Here is a 14,233-nt window from a genome sequence, read left to right as displayed (position 1 = left end):
TATCACTCATGTCTTTGTTGTGGCTGTGGCTGTGGGTGGTTGGAGTGTTGGAAAGGTGAAATGGAGGCTCGGTGTCGGTTCACTCTGCGGCGTGTAGTCATGTATGTGCGAGAGGCGCTCGAGCAGCGCCAAGCACTTACCCCGGGACATGAGTGTGTGTAAGAGAGAGCGGCTCCGTCAGTGTCGGCGGTGGTTTGAGCGGAGGACGTGGAGGATCTCTGACAGCGGCAGCTGACCTGATTCATGAGAGGAGCATCAGATTCTCACTAAATGGAAGAATAGTACGAGTTTGCCGCAGGCTGAGCTGACAGCTGCCACTTATTTATTTATTAATTTCTTTCTCTTTTTTTTCTTCTCGAGGGTGCATCATTGTGAAAGTAAAGATTGGCAATGGAGGAAGAGAAGGGTGACATGTAACAAAAGGTTCCAAGGCTGTCGGATTGTAACGATATCACGGTACAACGCAGCTCCATGCCGTGTGCATTTGCTTATGTGCAGTATTTGACTTTTTTTTTAAAATACAGTGAGTGTGGGGGGGAGTTATAGGTAAAAGGAGCAGTCTGCACCTGCGCTACATGTTAATTTATTGATCATGGGATCATTTAGGTGTTAATTTAACATGCATCATCCATCCATCCATTTTCCACCGCTTATCCAAGGTCAGGTCGCGGTGGCAGCACACCCAGCAGACCGACCCAGGCTTAACTCTCACCCGCAACATTTTCCAGCTTGTTCTGGGGGACCCCGAGACGTTCACAGGCCAGCCGGCAGATATAATCCCTCCAGCGTGTCCTGGGTCTTCCCCGGGGCCTCTTCCCAGTTGGACGTGCCTGGAAAACCTCTAATGGGAGGTGTCCAGGGCATCATTTTTAATTTTATCTATCATAAGGATATTTGTGAAATCAGAATCAGTACGTTAAACATATGAGGAATTTGACTCGGTGAGTTATTATGATGCTGTAAAGTCACAAAATAGCCTTTTCTTTTCACTGTTCACGACTGTTGTTGCTGGAGTCATTGTGTGGACTCAACCAGACCATTTAAAAAAGAAAGCTGTATCTAGAGCTATCGCTTTGTGTATGGACGGCCCTTTGTACCGTGATATTTTCTGAGATGGTTAAACGCTTTGTGACAACCTCATACCCATACACAACCCTACAAGGCAACGAGACCACCCTGCTGAATTAAACACCACACCACACATTATTTTTCTCCTCTGAGCTGAAAGAATTTCCATTTTCATGTCGTTTTGATTTTGCTGAGCAAGAAGCCAACAATAGGTCCTGGACTTCTCAGTAATTAGCCGCGGGGGTCAGGTCACCTGTTTGTTTATCACAGAAAAAAAGTTGAACAACAACAACAACAGGACAAACGCCCCTGCTGTTGAAATGACACCGGTCGCCACTAATAGGTGGCTCAGTTCGACCAGACGCGAAAGGTCTTTTTGTCTAATTGGGCAGCAATTTCCTCTTTGGAAGCAGCCTTTGCGATGAAGGGCACCTGCGTTTGCTGCCTGGTTGTTCTGCGGACACTTCAGAGCAACAGAGGCTCTCACAGTCACGCTTTCCAGCTTTCAAACGATTGCTTCATCAAACGCTTTCAAAGTGGCGCAGTCGGCAAAGCGTGGCAAATACTTAAAACCGTTGTAATCCCTGGTAGCTAATGACATTATCATTCCTTAGGTTGCTTGTAAATTGCGCCGTCTTCATTTCATTTATTGTCTCAACAAAGTGACACTGGCTTGTTTTGCCCCGGAGAGGAAGCCAAGTCCCGCATGCTTCCCACTCAAGACTGGTTTGCTGATGGATAATTTATGCCCGTAATGAACGGCTTTTAACATATTCTATATTTTAACACAACTTGTTTTTCCCCCATGGTCTCCGTCATTAAACTTGCATAGGGATAGCTTTCTAATTGGCGCCAGGAAGCCAAGAGACGCTCAGTGTATTTGTGGCTGCCTCCCCAGTTCACTTGGCTTGGAGTCCCCGAGCTTGTTAGAGATGTAAAGGGAGGGACCCCTCTGTGTGTGTGTACACAGGACTGTGGGACTCCCTCCTTCCCTTCACCCCACCCTCTCTGCTGGAGTTTTCACCCCTGGCATTTCAACAGAAACTTTTATTTTACGAGCCAAGCGGCAATAAAGGATCGACCAGATTAGAAAAAAAAAAAAAAAAGAGAAGCTGTGACAAACCAGAGGGCGATCAATGCGTTTTTAAAAAAGCCATTCGAAGACCTCGGCGCTCGGCTGCTCTGCATGTTGAACGGGTCCTGAACCAACCGGTTCAGAGTATTGATTGAAAGTAGGTAATAATTTTTAAAAAAGCGTCACCTTGGAGCCAGATTGCATGTTGGGGGGAAATTTACATCTAGATTGCTCCCAGCCTCGCACCTTGTCTCTCATCATTTAGTTTGAGAGAAGTGGCCATCAGGACACCGAAAGAATCGACTAATTAGCCAATAACGTGGGGCTGATAGAAAAGGTGCTGGCGGTGCCCCGTAGCTATTAAGCTCAAGGTAGGTGAAGTGAAACAAGCTCAGAACTAAAGTGTGCAGGGATGACAGGGAATATATAAAATGAAATAATAAAAGAGGGAAGAGGAGGAGGGGCTCAGAAGAGAGCTGAGCCTAAAGCAAAGAGGAGAAGCAGGAAGCTGGTTCCCAAGTGATCTGTCAGTCAAAGAGAAGGCTTTATTTAGACGGTGTGATTTTATTATTTGTGAAGCTCCACGGGGAATCATTTTCCTGTCGAATCCTTCACTTATTCCTCCGGCGCCGTGGAACTTCTGTAATGAAACGCATTTATCATCTGCGCGCACACACACACACACAAAAAAAGGCGACAAACGTGCAGATGCGACTGTCTGTTTTGCGGTAGATAATTGCTAAAAAAAAATCGCCGCCTTCTCCCCACCGCCGGCCCGCACTCGCCTCACCTGTGGTGCTATTGACAGCTTAATAATTTAGCCCCAGCGGTCTGAAATTAGCTTGATCCTATCTGTCAGGAGTCCTTTGTCGGTATTGATTTAAGATATTACGCCTGTCAGTACGCATACAAAAGGTACCGCATGACAGTTTTATTGCCCGTTTCACTCATTAGACTCTCCACCTTAAACCCTGATGGGCGGCGGGAGTGAGCAGAGGGGGAGATTTAGCCAAAGCGGTTCGCTGTGCGACTCCCCAGCACTTGTTAATTATGAGGACTGCCACTCTGTTGCATCTCCTGCTAGTTTAACTCCCCTCCATGGCTGCTGCTGTCTTTGTTAGAGTCTGAGCTTTTGTTTCTGAGGATCTATTGTTTGAAGACCTCAGAGGCAAATCCTCAAATAGAGAGATTCACTTTTCATATTCAGATAAACCCCTCCGTCTCGACAAAAGCCTTTTCTCCTGTCTTTTGACACGCTTGTTATCAAGTCTTTTCGCATATATATATATATACGTTCACAATTCGAAACCCTCCCTCCAAATTAATCCCCCCCCCAGCTTTCGTCTCCCTGTCTCCCTCATCCCAACCAGCGGCTGGCAGACTCCCCTGACATTTGTTTACCACGCCATCCATCAGGCCCTTGTCACTGACGCCTCTCAGGCAGCAGATCCCGCAGACAACTCTGAGACGCAGCCTGGCACGTTGCAACTGCAGCCTCCGCCGCCGAAGCTTTCAACCGCCACACGGGACGGAGAGAGAGGGGAGGCACTAAGGAAAGGGAGCTCCTCTTTTTATTTAAACATCAGATGGTTGTGGCCTATTTATGTCTGTGTGATGTCTGCGTCTGCATCGTTTTAGAGGAACGATTTGGGAATAGGCCGGAAATTTATAGCTCGTGTATAGAAAGCGACGATTCCAGTGGACCTTTTTTTCTTTCTTCTTCTTCTTGTTCAATGGAGGTGTTCTGAAACACAAGTGTGAGAGCTGCAACATGCATCTTGAGTCGTTCCCTCCTTTTGCAAAGGCACCAGCAACCAAGCCACTTTAGATTAAACATTTAAAGTCTCTCATTCAAACTTTTTAGGATGCATGTAGTACAGCGGCGCGTTGACGTAGCCAACGTGTAAGGCATGTTCTTGTACAAAAACAAGAGAGGAGGTTTCTTTGTAAAAGATATAAAAGATATCCCCCGGTGCATCGTCACACCAAACCGCAGTCCTCTCGCCGTGGCTGTCGCAGGTGCAGTCTCGCTATCCCCGATCGGCCTCTCTTCTAACCGCGCCGTCTTTATCGCCCTCCTCACTGGGATTTATTTTATTTTTTTTACCCCTTTTCAAATTGAATTAATTTCTTCGGGGCGTTTATTCTATTGCTCCGGTTGGTGCGCGGCTTCGTCAGAGATAAACATCCTTGTCACCTTACATTTTGCCTTAACTGGCTTACATCTGCACCTTTTCTTTTCAAAAGAGCTCGGGGAATCCAATTATTCCTCATCTGCGTAAACAACCTGTAATGTCAGTGGCCGACACAAGTGCAGAAATGTTTACCGACGTAACTCTGTTTTTGTCGATGTTGTGCACCGTGACTGGGGTTTGTTTGTGTGCACGCACGCTGAACTGCTCCTGGCTCTCGTCTTTGTGCCCTAAAAAAAAAAAAAAAAGTCCTGTTGAGTGGTGGGAAAACTTTCTGTTGACCAAATTGATCTCAGAGGACAACAACAGAGCTCTGGTGTATGGCTTGAATGTGCAATCAAAATGCCTCTTTTATTTTTCAACAGCAATGTATTTATGACTCCGGCCCCGCTAAAAAAGACAGCCTCTACATAATGATCACGCGCTCATTAAGGCTGCGCAATCTGCTGTAGATAGTGTTTAGCATGCAGAGGATGCAGCTGAGTCTTTTATTTTAAGGAGGGAGGCTTCTTTTTTTTAAAATTTGTATTAAACAAAAGTGTCTTTGCAGCTCCTTCCCTTGCGCCTCATCCAGCCTTGTGTCTCTGCTGATTTTCCTGCCAGGTGCGGATCTGCAGGTGTGCCAAACCAAAGGCCCGACCTGCTGTTCCAAGAAAATGGAGGAGCGGTATCAGGTGGCCGCACGGAGCAACATGGAGTCTGGTCTGCAGGTTGTCAGTGCCCAACTCAAACGTCTCATCATCCAGAACGCCGCCATATTCCAAGGTAAGCAGTGAGCACAGTTGATCTCAACCACGCAAGGTTTTTTTTTTCATTTTTAAACTGATAACTGACAAATCAGCACAGTAAGTTATCCGCCGCCTTGGCTCCTTTTCCTTCTTCACGTCAGCGGCCCCACTCCTCCAGACTGTGAGTCACACAAATGCAAAAAAAAAAAGGCAGAAGCGTAATGCCACGCAGACAGGGGCAGAGACACTCAGCTGCTGTTCAACTAAATGTAGGAAAAGGCAGAGAGACATGTGGTTAAAGTGACTTTAGATGTAGTGTGGTTGTCGGTGCCAGACATGTTCTTCCAGAAAGTGACAGCCTCCCGAGAATTTGACGCACTGCAGTCGGTGAAGACTGTTGTATTCACAGGGTGGGAAAAAAAACGCCAGTCAGCAGCGGTTTCCTGGGAAGCGCTGGCAGATGAGAGAGGTCAAGAGGAGACGGACTGGTGTGACTGGTTCTGGCTCACAGATGTGTGCGGTGGAACGGCTCAGTGCAGCGATGATGTAAAAACGCGTTGGAACCGTCAAAAAACCCGGAGACGCCGAGGTTCAACTGCTGTCAGCTGAAACAACGAGGAGGCAGGTGACTTCTGAAAGCCAGCGAGTGGACAGTGAAGTCAGCAGGAACTGTGTGACACCATTAAATCGCTATCCGCTTGCTGAACACTTTAAAGAACTCTGCTGCTTCCTCGCTTTTTCTCTCTTCTTCTTGGCTGAACCCAATTTCTCAAAGTTCCCATCCGAGTTCTCGAGTGTTTAAGAAAACTTTAAATCAAGCAGCAACAAAGACCTTTATTAAAGCCTAATAATTGGAATAGTTCGAGGTCTTAGGAGCTCTGCTTATTGCCTTTCTAACCTCTATTTCGTTGAAGTGAAATGAGGAACTTGGAACTGCTTTCTGTAAATATGAAGCTGCCATGCAACAGCTGGTTGGCTTAGAGGTCTTTAGAGGTGCTAGTATGCACAGTTGGTTACCTTTTGGAGAGAGATAAGCAAGCTGTTTCCAGTCCTATAGCTAAGCTAAGCTAGCGGACTGCTGGCTCCTGATTAACTGTGCAGATTGAGTGATGCTTAAAGTCTATGGATAATTAAATGCATGGCTATTTGCTAGGCGTCACCTGGGCTAGTTAAAGTCGCTAAACTTAACCACTCGGCCGTGTTTGTGGCGTTAGTGCTTTATGAAAAACAAATTATGCAAATATTGCACAAATAATAAGGCTTGCTGTGAGGTTCATTGTACGCCTGCAGTACATTTTCAATGGGATATTAGGAATTATAGTGTAGTGGAATATCTGACAGCGGCGGGGTTGACGTTAGCTGGCTGGCAGCAACCTAGCTTGTTAGCCTCAGCTAGCTTGGTAGCTTGGAGTTAGTTGGATGCGCTTCAGCAACCAGGCTTCATTCGGCCGTGAGGGTTGTAAACTTTAAGAACTGGTTTCAAGTAAACTCCCCGACAACAAAGGCGTACACAACTTTCTATTCAACAGTGCAGCTGCATTAGCAACAGATGTTATGAAGTATCTCTTTCACATTGAATATCAGGCTTTCGTTATCACGCTACACAGGCCTTTTTCAGTCCAGCGCGGCAGCTCTGTTTACTGTCTCGGGGTTTCCACTTGAAGCCGGGGGTGTGCAGACTCACTGAGCCGACTTTTTATTTAATTATTTTTATTTTTTTTTCTTAAAGCGCACATTCACGGGTTGTGAAACGCAGCCCCATCCTGACACGCCAATTAAAACTTGTGGTTTAATGGGGACCGTGGGGTTTGCTTGACTTGGTTGTTACACACTAACTATGTTAGAGACTGCCTCTGTGGTTTGGCTGCACTTTCCTAGAAGGGGTTCAATGCTAATTGCTTTAGCATAGGACTTGAGAGAACTCCCCAAACAGCCCCCGGACTGAAATCCTTTTAACATCCTGGTCTTATCTGTTTCCCTCTACTTCATTTTTCTCCTCCTTTTCTTCTCTTCTCGCTCTGACCCTGTCATCCTCTCTCTCTCTCTCTCTCTCTCTCTCTCTCTCTCTCTCTCTCTCTCCATCTCTGTCTCGCTCAATCTGCTTGACTCTTTTCCCTCTCTCCTTCTCTCTCTCCCTCGGTCTGTCTCTTCTCCTCGTGTTCGTGCCGCTATTGGGAATTGAGTGCATGCCTTGTTTGCAATCTTCCTTTGCCGCTCTCTGTCTCTTTTCTCCATGCGCTCGCTTCTGCCAGAGATCAAAGGGGCTGCCCCTCTCCACTCCTCTATCTCCCATCTTTCCGAGTGCTCTCTCCATCCCCCTCTCCTTCCAGCTCCACCTGCTCTGCTCTCCTTTCCCAAGCCTTAGACTCCACCAGAGGTTTTTACCCTTTTGAAGTAAACTTCTCTGAACAATAGAAAAAAGTAATCTCTCCTTCTCTCTCACTCTCTCCGCCCTCCTTCTTAAGCGGTGAGATGACAGGCTGCTTTAACGTAAGGCTTCTTTTAGATCAATACCAGGAAATAGGTAAGGCATTAGGATTTGCTAATGATGCGGCTCTCATATGCCATTTGCCAATCTAATGAGCCCGATCTGATCTCTTTATCGTAAACCAGGGAACCATCACGTAATGGATTAACTGCAGCATCCACTCCGATACGGGACAGACGCCTGGATTTCATTTTGATTCACATTAGCGAGATCATAACATCATCTTCCCCCGTGTGCTGCGCTTGCCTCGCGCTCAACGGCCTCGCGCTGTCAATTTTGTTCAAAATGAGAATCTCCAAAGCCGTGCAGGACGGCCATCTTTAAATCTAATCTCTTCAAATGAGAGGCTGATCTTGTGCATGCCGAGAATTTAATTTAGAAAATAAATGACGGGAGCCCGATATTTCCAAGGAGTGCATTAGTATGTGTTGCTGCACAGCTTTGAGATGAGTGGATACGTGGAATTTATTGCAGAGTTTTAATCAAGTGGACAGTCTTAAAGGGGCAGTGTGCTGATTTTGCACATCAAGATTTACTTGTCACATGGAGTTATGACATGACTTTGTTAAACACACAGGGAATAAAACGTGTAGAAATAGAAAGCGAAAGTTTAACCTACACTTTGGAGGTACTAAATCTAGATGATGTTGAAATATAGCGAAAAATATCTCATAGCTTAGGTCGGGATTTACTGTAAGCCTGCAACCTCAAATAGCATCCCTGTAGCCTCTAAAGGACATTTATCTACTACTTATTTGTTTAGGCACTACTGCGTTTTCAAAATAAATGTAATTGCTGCTTCTTCTCTGTTAATATTTCCCCCCCGAAAAGGAAGTCCGACATTTACTGCCGCCCGCAATTCACCTTGACGAAGTGCTGTGAGTGCCGAGATGTCACCGTTATTGAGTGTAATACTGCTGTAGAAGATATGACTGGAGATTGTATTGCAAGATCAAATATTGCAAATCTATTTAGTATCAATATTAGCTGATGCTTTCATTAAAAACATTTCCTCATTTTGTTGATAGAAAATGCCATAATAGTTTCAAAATGCCTGTTGCACATTAGAGGCTGTATATTCGAGGAGACGGGTTGCAAATTGACCGTTTTTGACCATTTATCAATCTAAAAAACAGACATTTTCCAAAAAAAAACAAAGGTTAAATCATTTTCTGCTCCGTGACGAAGGAATTCATTCATTATTATTATTATTGTTTGCGCACTGGAGTGCTTAAAAATACGTACTTTAATTATAAAGACACAAAGAAGTGAGGCGGGAAGTGTTGTGCTGTATGAGTTGAGCCGTGAGCTGACCCGGTGCAACTTCAAGGCTGCAACAAGTCCACAACAATAGCTGCATTTCACACAGAGATTTCACTCTTAAGACTTTGTTTTTTCTCATTGAACCAAACAATTGCGCCATAACGCCGCCTCAGTGTGTAATCTCAGATGGCTCGGACCTCGTTGTCGCTCCAATATTTCTGCTATTCTCGGTTGTTGGCGGTTAGCTGCTAACTCCGGCTACAGCGTTTTCTCTTGAGTCTAATATTAGCCGGGCACACTAATTAAATGGCATCAAAATGTCGTGCATCCTGCATCTGTCCCCACATTCTGCCTCCACATATTCATAGAAAGAAACGAGCCAGAAGCACCTTGAACAGGGGCCAATGTCTGCACACTGCGGCGCAGCTGACTTGAGCACAGATTTACGTTGTGATTCATACTGAAGCGCTTATATCATCCTCTCTCCCTCACCTTTCTCCTCTGTCTGTATCCTCTGCACAACTGCCCGGCGAACTCATTCAAAAAAAAGCAACTTTGGGTGATTGGCAGCTCTAATTGTTGTTATTTTCCCCGGCGACATGTCCTTCGGAGCGGCGCTGCTACCGCTCATCCCCGAGACTGCGGATCAGAAATTAGATTATCCTTTGTTAACAAGCTTTTATTGAACTTTTTCTTTTAGAAGCCATTTGTTGGGGTCGTTGTCGCGTACGGAGTCAAAAGCAAAAAATCTAATTTGTTGTGTGTAAAATGACACATCAGAAAATGAGCAGCAGCGCCATCGGAGACAACAAGACCACAGCGCTGTCTGCTCGGTTTTCCTCACGGCCTCCGCTCGCTCCCCTGCAGCCCCGAGGGGGGGGGGGGGGCAGTCGCACTCAAGTCCCAAAAAGAGTGAACCCGGTCAACACACACATGAGAGGACGGGGCCGGTCCGATTGCTTGTGTAGTCGAACATGTGGCGAGGAAAGTTGAGCGGCGTGAGCATGTGCAGATATCAGATAGTCTGTGTGATATCTGCTGGAAAAAAAAGAAAGTGGGACAGCCAGCCTGGCGCTCGTGGAATGACTCAATGAGTCCATAGAAGGGCTGGCTCAGTGGGGTGTTCGAAAACAGGTCTGGACTTGGACTACTTTCAGGCTGCATGAGGGCAATCTGTATGTGGCTTCACTCGTCGCTGCGAGGCGGGGGAGCTTTCTCCACTTTACTCTGAGCTCACGGGGGCCGCGCTCTGTAAGTGAGCGGGAGTTTGGAAGGCGCTTGAAAGGATGCTCATATCTTTTTATCCGATATATAAAGAGACAACGAGCAACCCGCCGGTCCCCCCCGCCCCCCTGCTCGACAAACATGCAGAATAACCGTCAGGGCGTACACACACACTCACGCAAACACACACACATGACATATTTGAAAAAGTTAACTCAACAGAAGTGTGAAAAAATACATCTTTTGTGTCCTTGAGTTCCTCATACCTTATTCCTAGCGGGCCAACAAATTAGCATCTCATTAGCAGTCTCCAAAAAATTCTATCGACTTCCCCCGCTTCTTCTGGACGGGTTTTAATTACTCTAAGTGTATAAGGCATTAGAAAAGGCAGGACCCTCTCCCCCGTGGCCCCCGGTGGAGGCGGCTGTTGACCTTGACAGATGTTTGCCCTCATTTGTCTCCGATAGTGCTGAATGGACATTCGACCCGTGGCAGTAACCCAAACGAGATGTGGCAGGAGGTGGATGATGCAGGACCCGGCAGACCCGCGCTCCTGTCTCCGTCCGTCCCGCAGCCCATAATCAAAATCAGATCTCGCGTGCCCCTCTGCATCCATTCCCCGTCTCCTGCTCGTTAGCCGTCCGCTTGATCCAAAGTGCTGCGGGCGTCTGGCCCGGGCAGGCCTCACATCATCCGCTTTCCAATAATCATCCCCCCTCGCCTCGCGCTCTCCATGGAGTCGTTTTGTCTTGTGCAGAAGTCTCCCGTCGTAATCCAATAAGAGCTGGGGAGGGGGGGCTGGTAGGACGCGTGCCTGCTGCGAGATGTCTGAAGTTGTTTACTCGCTGCCCCGAGCTAATCTAATAACTTAATGATGGGGAGAGGCAGTTTTGCCATGTCCAATGGGTTCCTCCGAGGATCGTTTACCAGACACGATGGGGTTTACCCGCCATTACCACATCTTCTTCTATCAGCTAGTAATTTGATTTTGACTTTAATTGCCGCGTTTTATCATTACGCGTCACTTCTCGGTTCGCTCGTAATGAGGTTTTTTCGGGTACTTTTTGAGCACTCTGCTGGGCTGGCAAACTGTCGTGCAGATTGATACCTAATAAAGCGGCGTAATACTGACAATACTGAGATGCTATGGAGCCAAAAAAAAGAGGAGAGTGTCTCTTTGCAGCGAACAGCCTGGGAGATTATTTGAGGAAGACGCGTCATGTGCAGCTATAGACACATACTGTAAGCACCGACACATCCAGGTCCAGCAGACGCACCGGTGGTGCCGCCCTTCTTAGTTTTTTCCTCTCATTATCCAGTCTGCAGCTGGTGGAACGGTGGATCACCAAAGGCAAATATAAATTAGATGTTTATGTGCAGTTTGCTGCTGCATTAAGATGACATGGACTGCAAGTGAATGTAATGGGGGATCGAGTGTCAGATATCCAGAGCCTCTATTTCAGTGTGAGACAGAAACAGAAAAGTGTGAGCAAATAATTGGAATGTGTTGTACAAATATAGCATACACATTGTAAATATTGTTCTGCAAGAGAATCGGCCAATAAGAACGACTCAAGTCAGTGTTTTGTTAATGTTATTTTTGGTTAGATGCCTGAAATATGGTATGTAGTGCAGATATTTTAACGTGTGGTTGTACAATATCGAACATGTCTCGTGAATGTGGAAGTTTTTAAGTGTCTAAACCAGACGTCCATTACAGCGTTGTGTTTATTTAATTCTCCACTGTATCCTTGCATATCATTTAGTTGTTTGTTGCTATATTAACACTCTGAATAGCACCTTGAAAAAGGGACAAAGAAACTGCAAATAAGGTGTCTAGAGGAAGGCTGTCAGGCAGGAAAAAGTTGTGAATATTGTAACCACAGATACTCGGGACTCTTGCTGAATGGGCACATTTTTATTAAAAAAAAAAAAGTCACACTAACTTGAACTAACATGTTATTTATTCAAATGAATTTGAACACTTATTTTAAGATATGTAGTAGAAATGGTGTTTCCCGTTAATTTCAAGCTGATACAAGCTCACGTGACTTAATTTAGCGCTACTGTTACCCGGTTGTACTTTACAAAGACAAATTGTCTTCCTTATATCCACAAATCTTCCTGCGGTCACTTCTCAATTTATTTGGTGCCACGATTGTGCGTTCGGCATGACAAGATAGTTCCTTTATATGCGTTAGAAAAGAGTTTAACTGCAAAAAAAAAAATGCCTTTCTCACAGCGTATACATGTTTTATTTGTCTTAAAAAGCACAGGTGTTACTAATAATCCGACAGTGACCCAGCATGCACGATACAAGAGACCTAAAATCAAAATGTCCCCCATGACTAAGGCCTATGGGGGGCAATGCTGGTCTGGAGTGTAAGGAGTGGCCTTTTGAGTGAAGGTTTCAAGAGCTTGGATCAATTCAAACCTATTTTTTTTATGTACAACTCAAACAAATTGAATCCAAGGGTCTCGAATATGAAGCGGTGGGTTGAGAAACTCTTCCCTGAATCATCACTTGAGGTAATTCACCTGGGGGAAACCAAAGTAAAGGAGGTGAGCGGCAATAATAATCGCCGTGGTTGTCTTTCTGCGGCCCGCAGAGCGCTGAAAGAGAAACAACATGACATCACCTCTTCCCGACAATCATTTCCCTTTTTTTGTTTTCTTCACCCAGATAAACCCCCGGTTTTTTTTTTTCATTTCATGTTTTGGTTTTTACACGCTCTCAGTTTTCATTGTTTGGCTTTTTCAAACCGCCTCTCTTATCTTGGCGGGCTCTATGTAGGTTGCCAGGCGCTCGTGTCTCCGCAGGAGGCCTCGGCAGCCTTTCCCCCCTCCCTCTCTCTCCCGACGGGGCTGGCATCCTGTTAACTGTGCTCCCGTTGTCTCACGCGCTTCACGGCACACCTTTTTTTTTTTTTTTTTAAATCGCGCCTCCGTCTTTTGATTTGACCGCACTCAAAAAAAAAACAACCAAAATTGCGACGTCTGTCTCTCTGCTGATAATGTGTCAGCCAGCCGGCGCACCATGGGGCGGATATTTGCATATGATTTCTGCTGCGGCTCTGGAAACCTTCAATAGCAGAATTATCACCCAGAGAGAAAAGAGCCGACTCTTTCAGACACACACTTTTATGCTGTTGATCTTATACATTTCCACTTTTTTTTATTCCTAAACAAAGGCTAATTTCACTAAGATTACGGGACGTGTCTATGATTATTGTGAAAAAACCCGAGGAGAGGAGGATTGGTTCGCTCTGCTTTTTAAAACTTTTTGTCACAAACATGTTGTGCTATGTCGTGAATGTTTTCCTTTTGAACGACGCTGTCTGAGTCGTTAAAGAAAAACCTTTCATGGATTTGAATTGAAGTTTGTACAAGTATGCATTTCCATACGCTCTCATATGTGGTTAAGCATTCAGACAGGAATATGTGGTTTACGCTTCTCACAGCACAGACAACACTTAGCTCTGACAGATCTGCCTCATTAGATCCAGTTATTCTCATTCAGCCTCTTTTTTTTTTTCGTCAGAGAGATGAGCCGAGGTTCGATACCGCTTCGGTGTCAACTCGGCGCAGCGTTATCTGCGGGCTGAGCCCGAGATTCCCGTTCTTCTCTGCGATCCCTTTGCCACCCACCCCGTCTTGTTCCTCTACGCCGATGTGTCAGAAGATTGTCACGAGCGGTTTCTAGGGACGAGCGTGGCTGCTCGCGTTTGAGCCACGTTTTAATGATGTGCCCTGTTGCACGCCTCTCGAGCTGAATTTCATCATAGAAGGAAAAACAAACAGTGCGGAGTGAGGATCAAAGTGTCATTTGAAATGCTATCATCAAACAGAGCTGAAGGGACTGACAGCTCCTCCCAGCTCCAGCTGAGAGAAGGAGCCTTTGTTTCGCTCAACGTCTGATGGCTGGTGCATCAGCCGGGACGCAGAAGAAGAAGAGAAGGAGAGAATGGAGGGGAGGGGAACGGAAAGATAAGGACAGGAGATGAGTGGAAAGCAAAAGAATGCAGCGGGAATGGAAATAAAAGGATAAAGGAGAGGAGGCAAGGGGACAGAGGAGGAGAGCAAAGAAGAAGAGGAGTGGAGGGTAGAGGGGAGATGAAAGGAGAGGAGAAGAGAGGAATGGAAAGGAGGGGAAGTACAGCAGAGGAGAGGAAAAGAAGAGGAGAAGGAAGAAAAT

General features: G+C 45.9%; 1 protein-coding gene across 3 annotated transcripts in view; it reads left to right on the top strand.

Annotated features, from left to right (window-relative positions):
* Window positions 1-14,233, top strand: part of gpc3 (glypican 3) — a 95,279-nt gene that overhangs the window by 5,621 nt on the left and 75,425 nt on the right. For all 3 annotated transcript variants that reach the window (XM_068582958.1, XM_068582977.1, XM_068582967.1), the window contains one exon: window positions 4,939-5,100. In XM_068582958.1, coding sequence (XP_068439059.1) covers window positions 4,939-5,100 — 162 coding nt within the window. The remainder of the gene's footprint in view (window positions 1-4,938; window positions 5,101-14,233) is intronic.

This window comes from Clinocottus analis, unplaced genomic scaffold (genome assembly GCF_023055335.1).
Source record: "Clinocottus analis isolate CAN_PGR_092001 unplaced genomic scaffold, fCliAna1.0.p SCAF_10, whole genome shotgun sequence".
Classification (NCBI taxonomy): domain Eukaryota; kingdom Metazoa; phylum Chordata; class Actinopteri; order Perciformes; family Cottidae; genus Clinocottus; species Clinocottus analis.
This window is presented reverse-complemented; position numbering and strand designations above follow the sequence as displayed.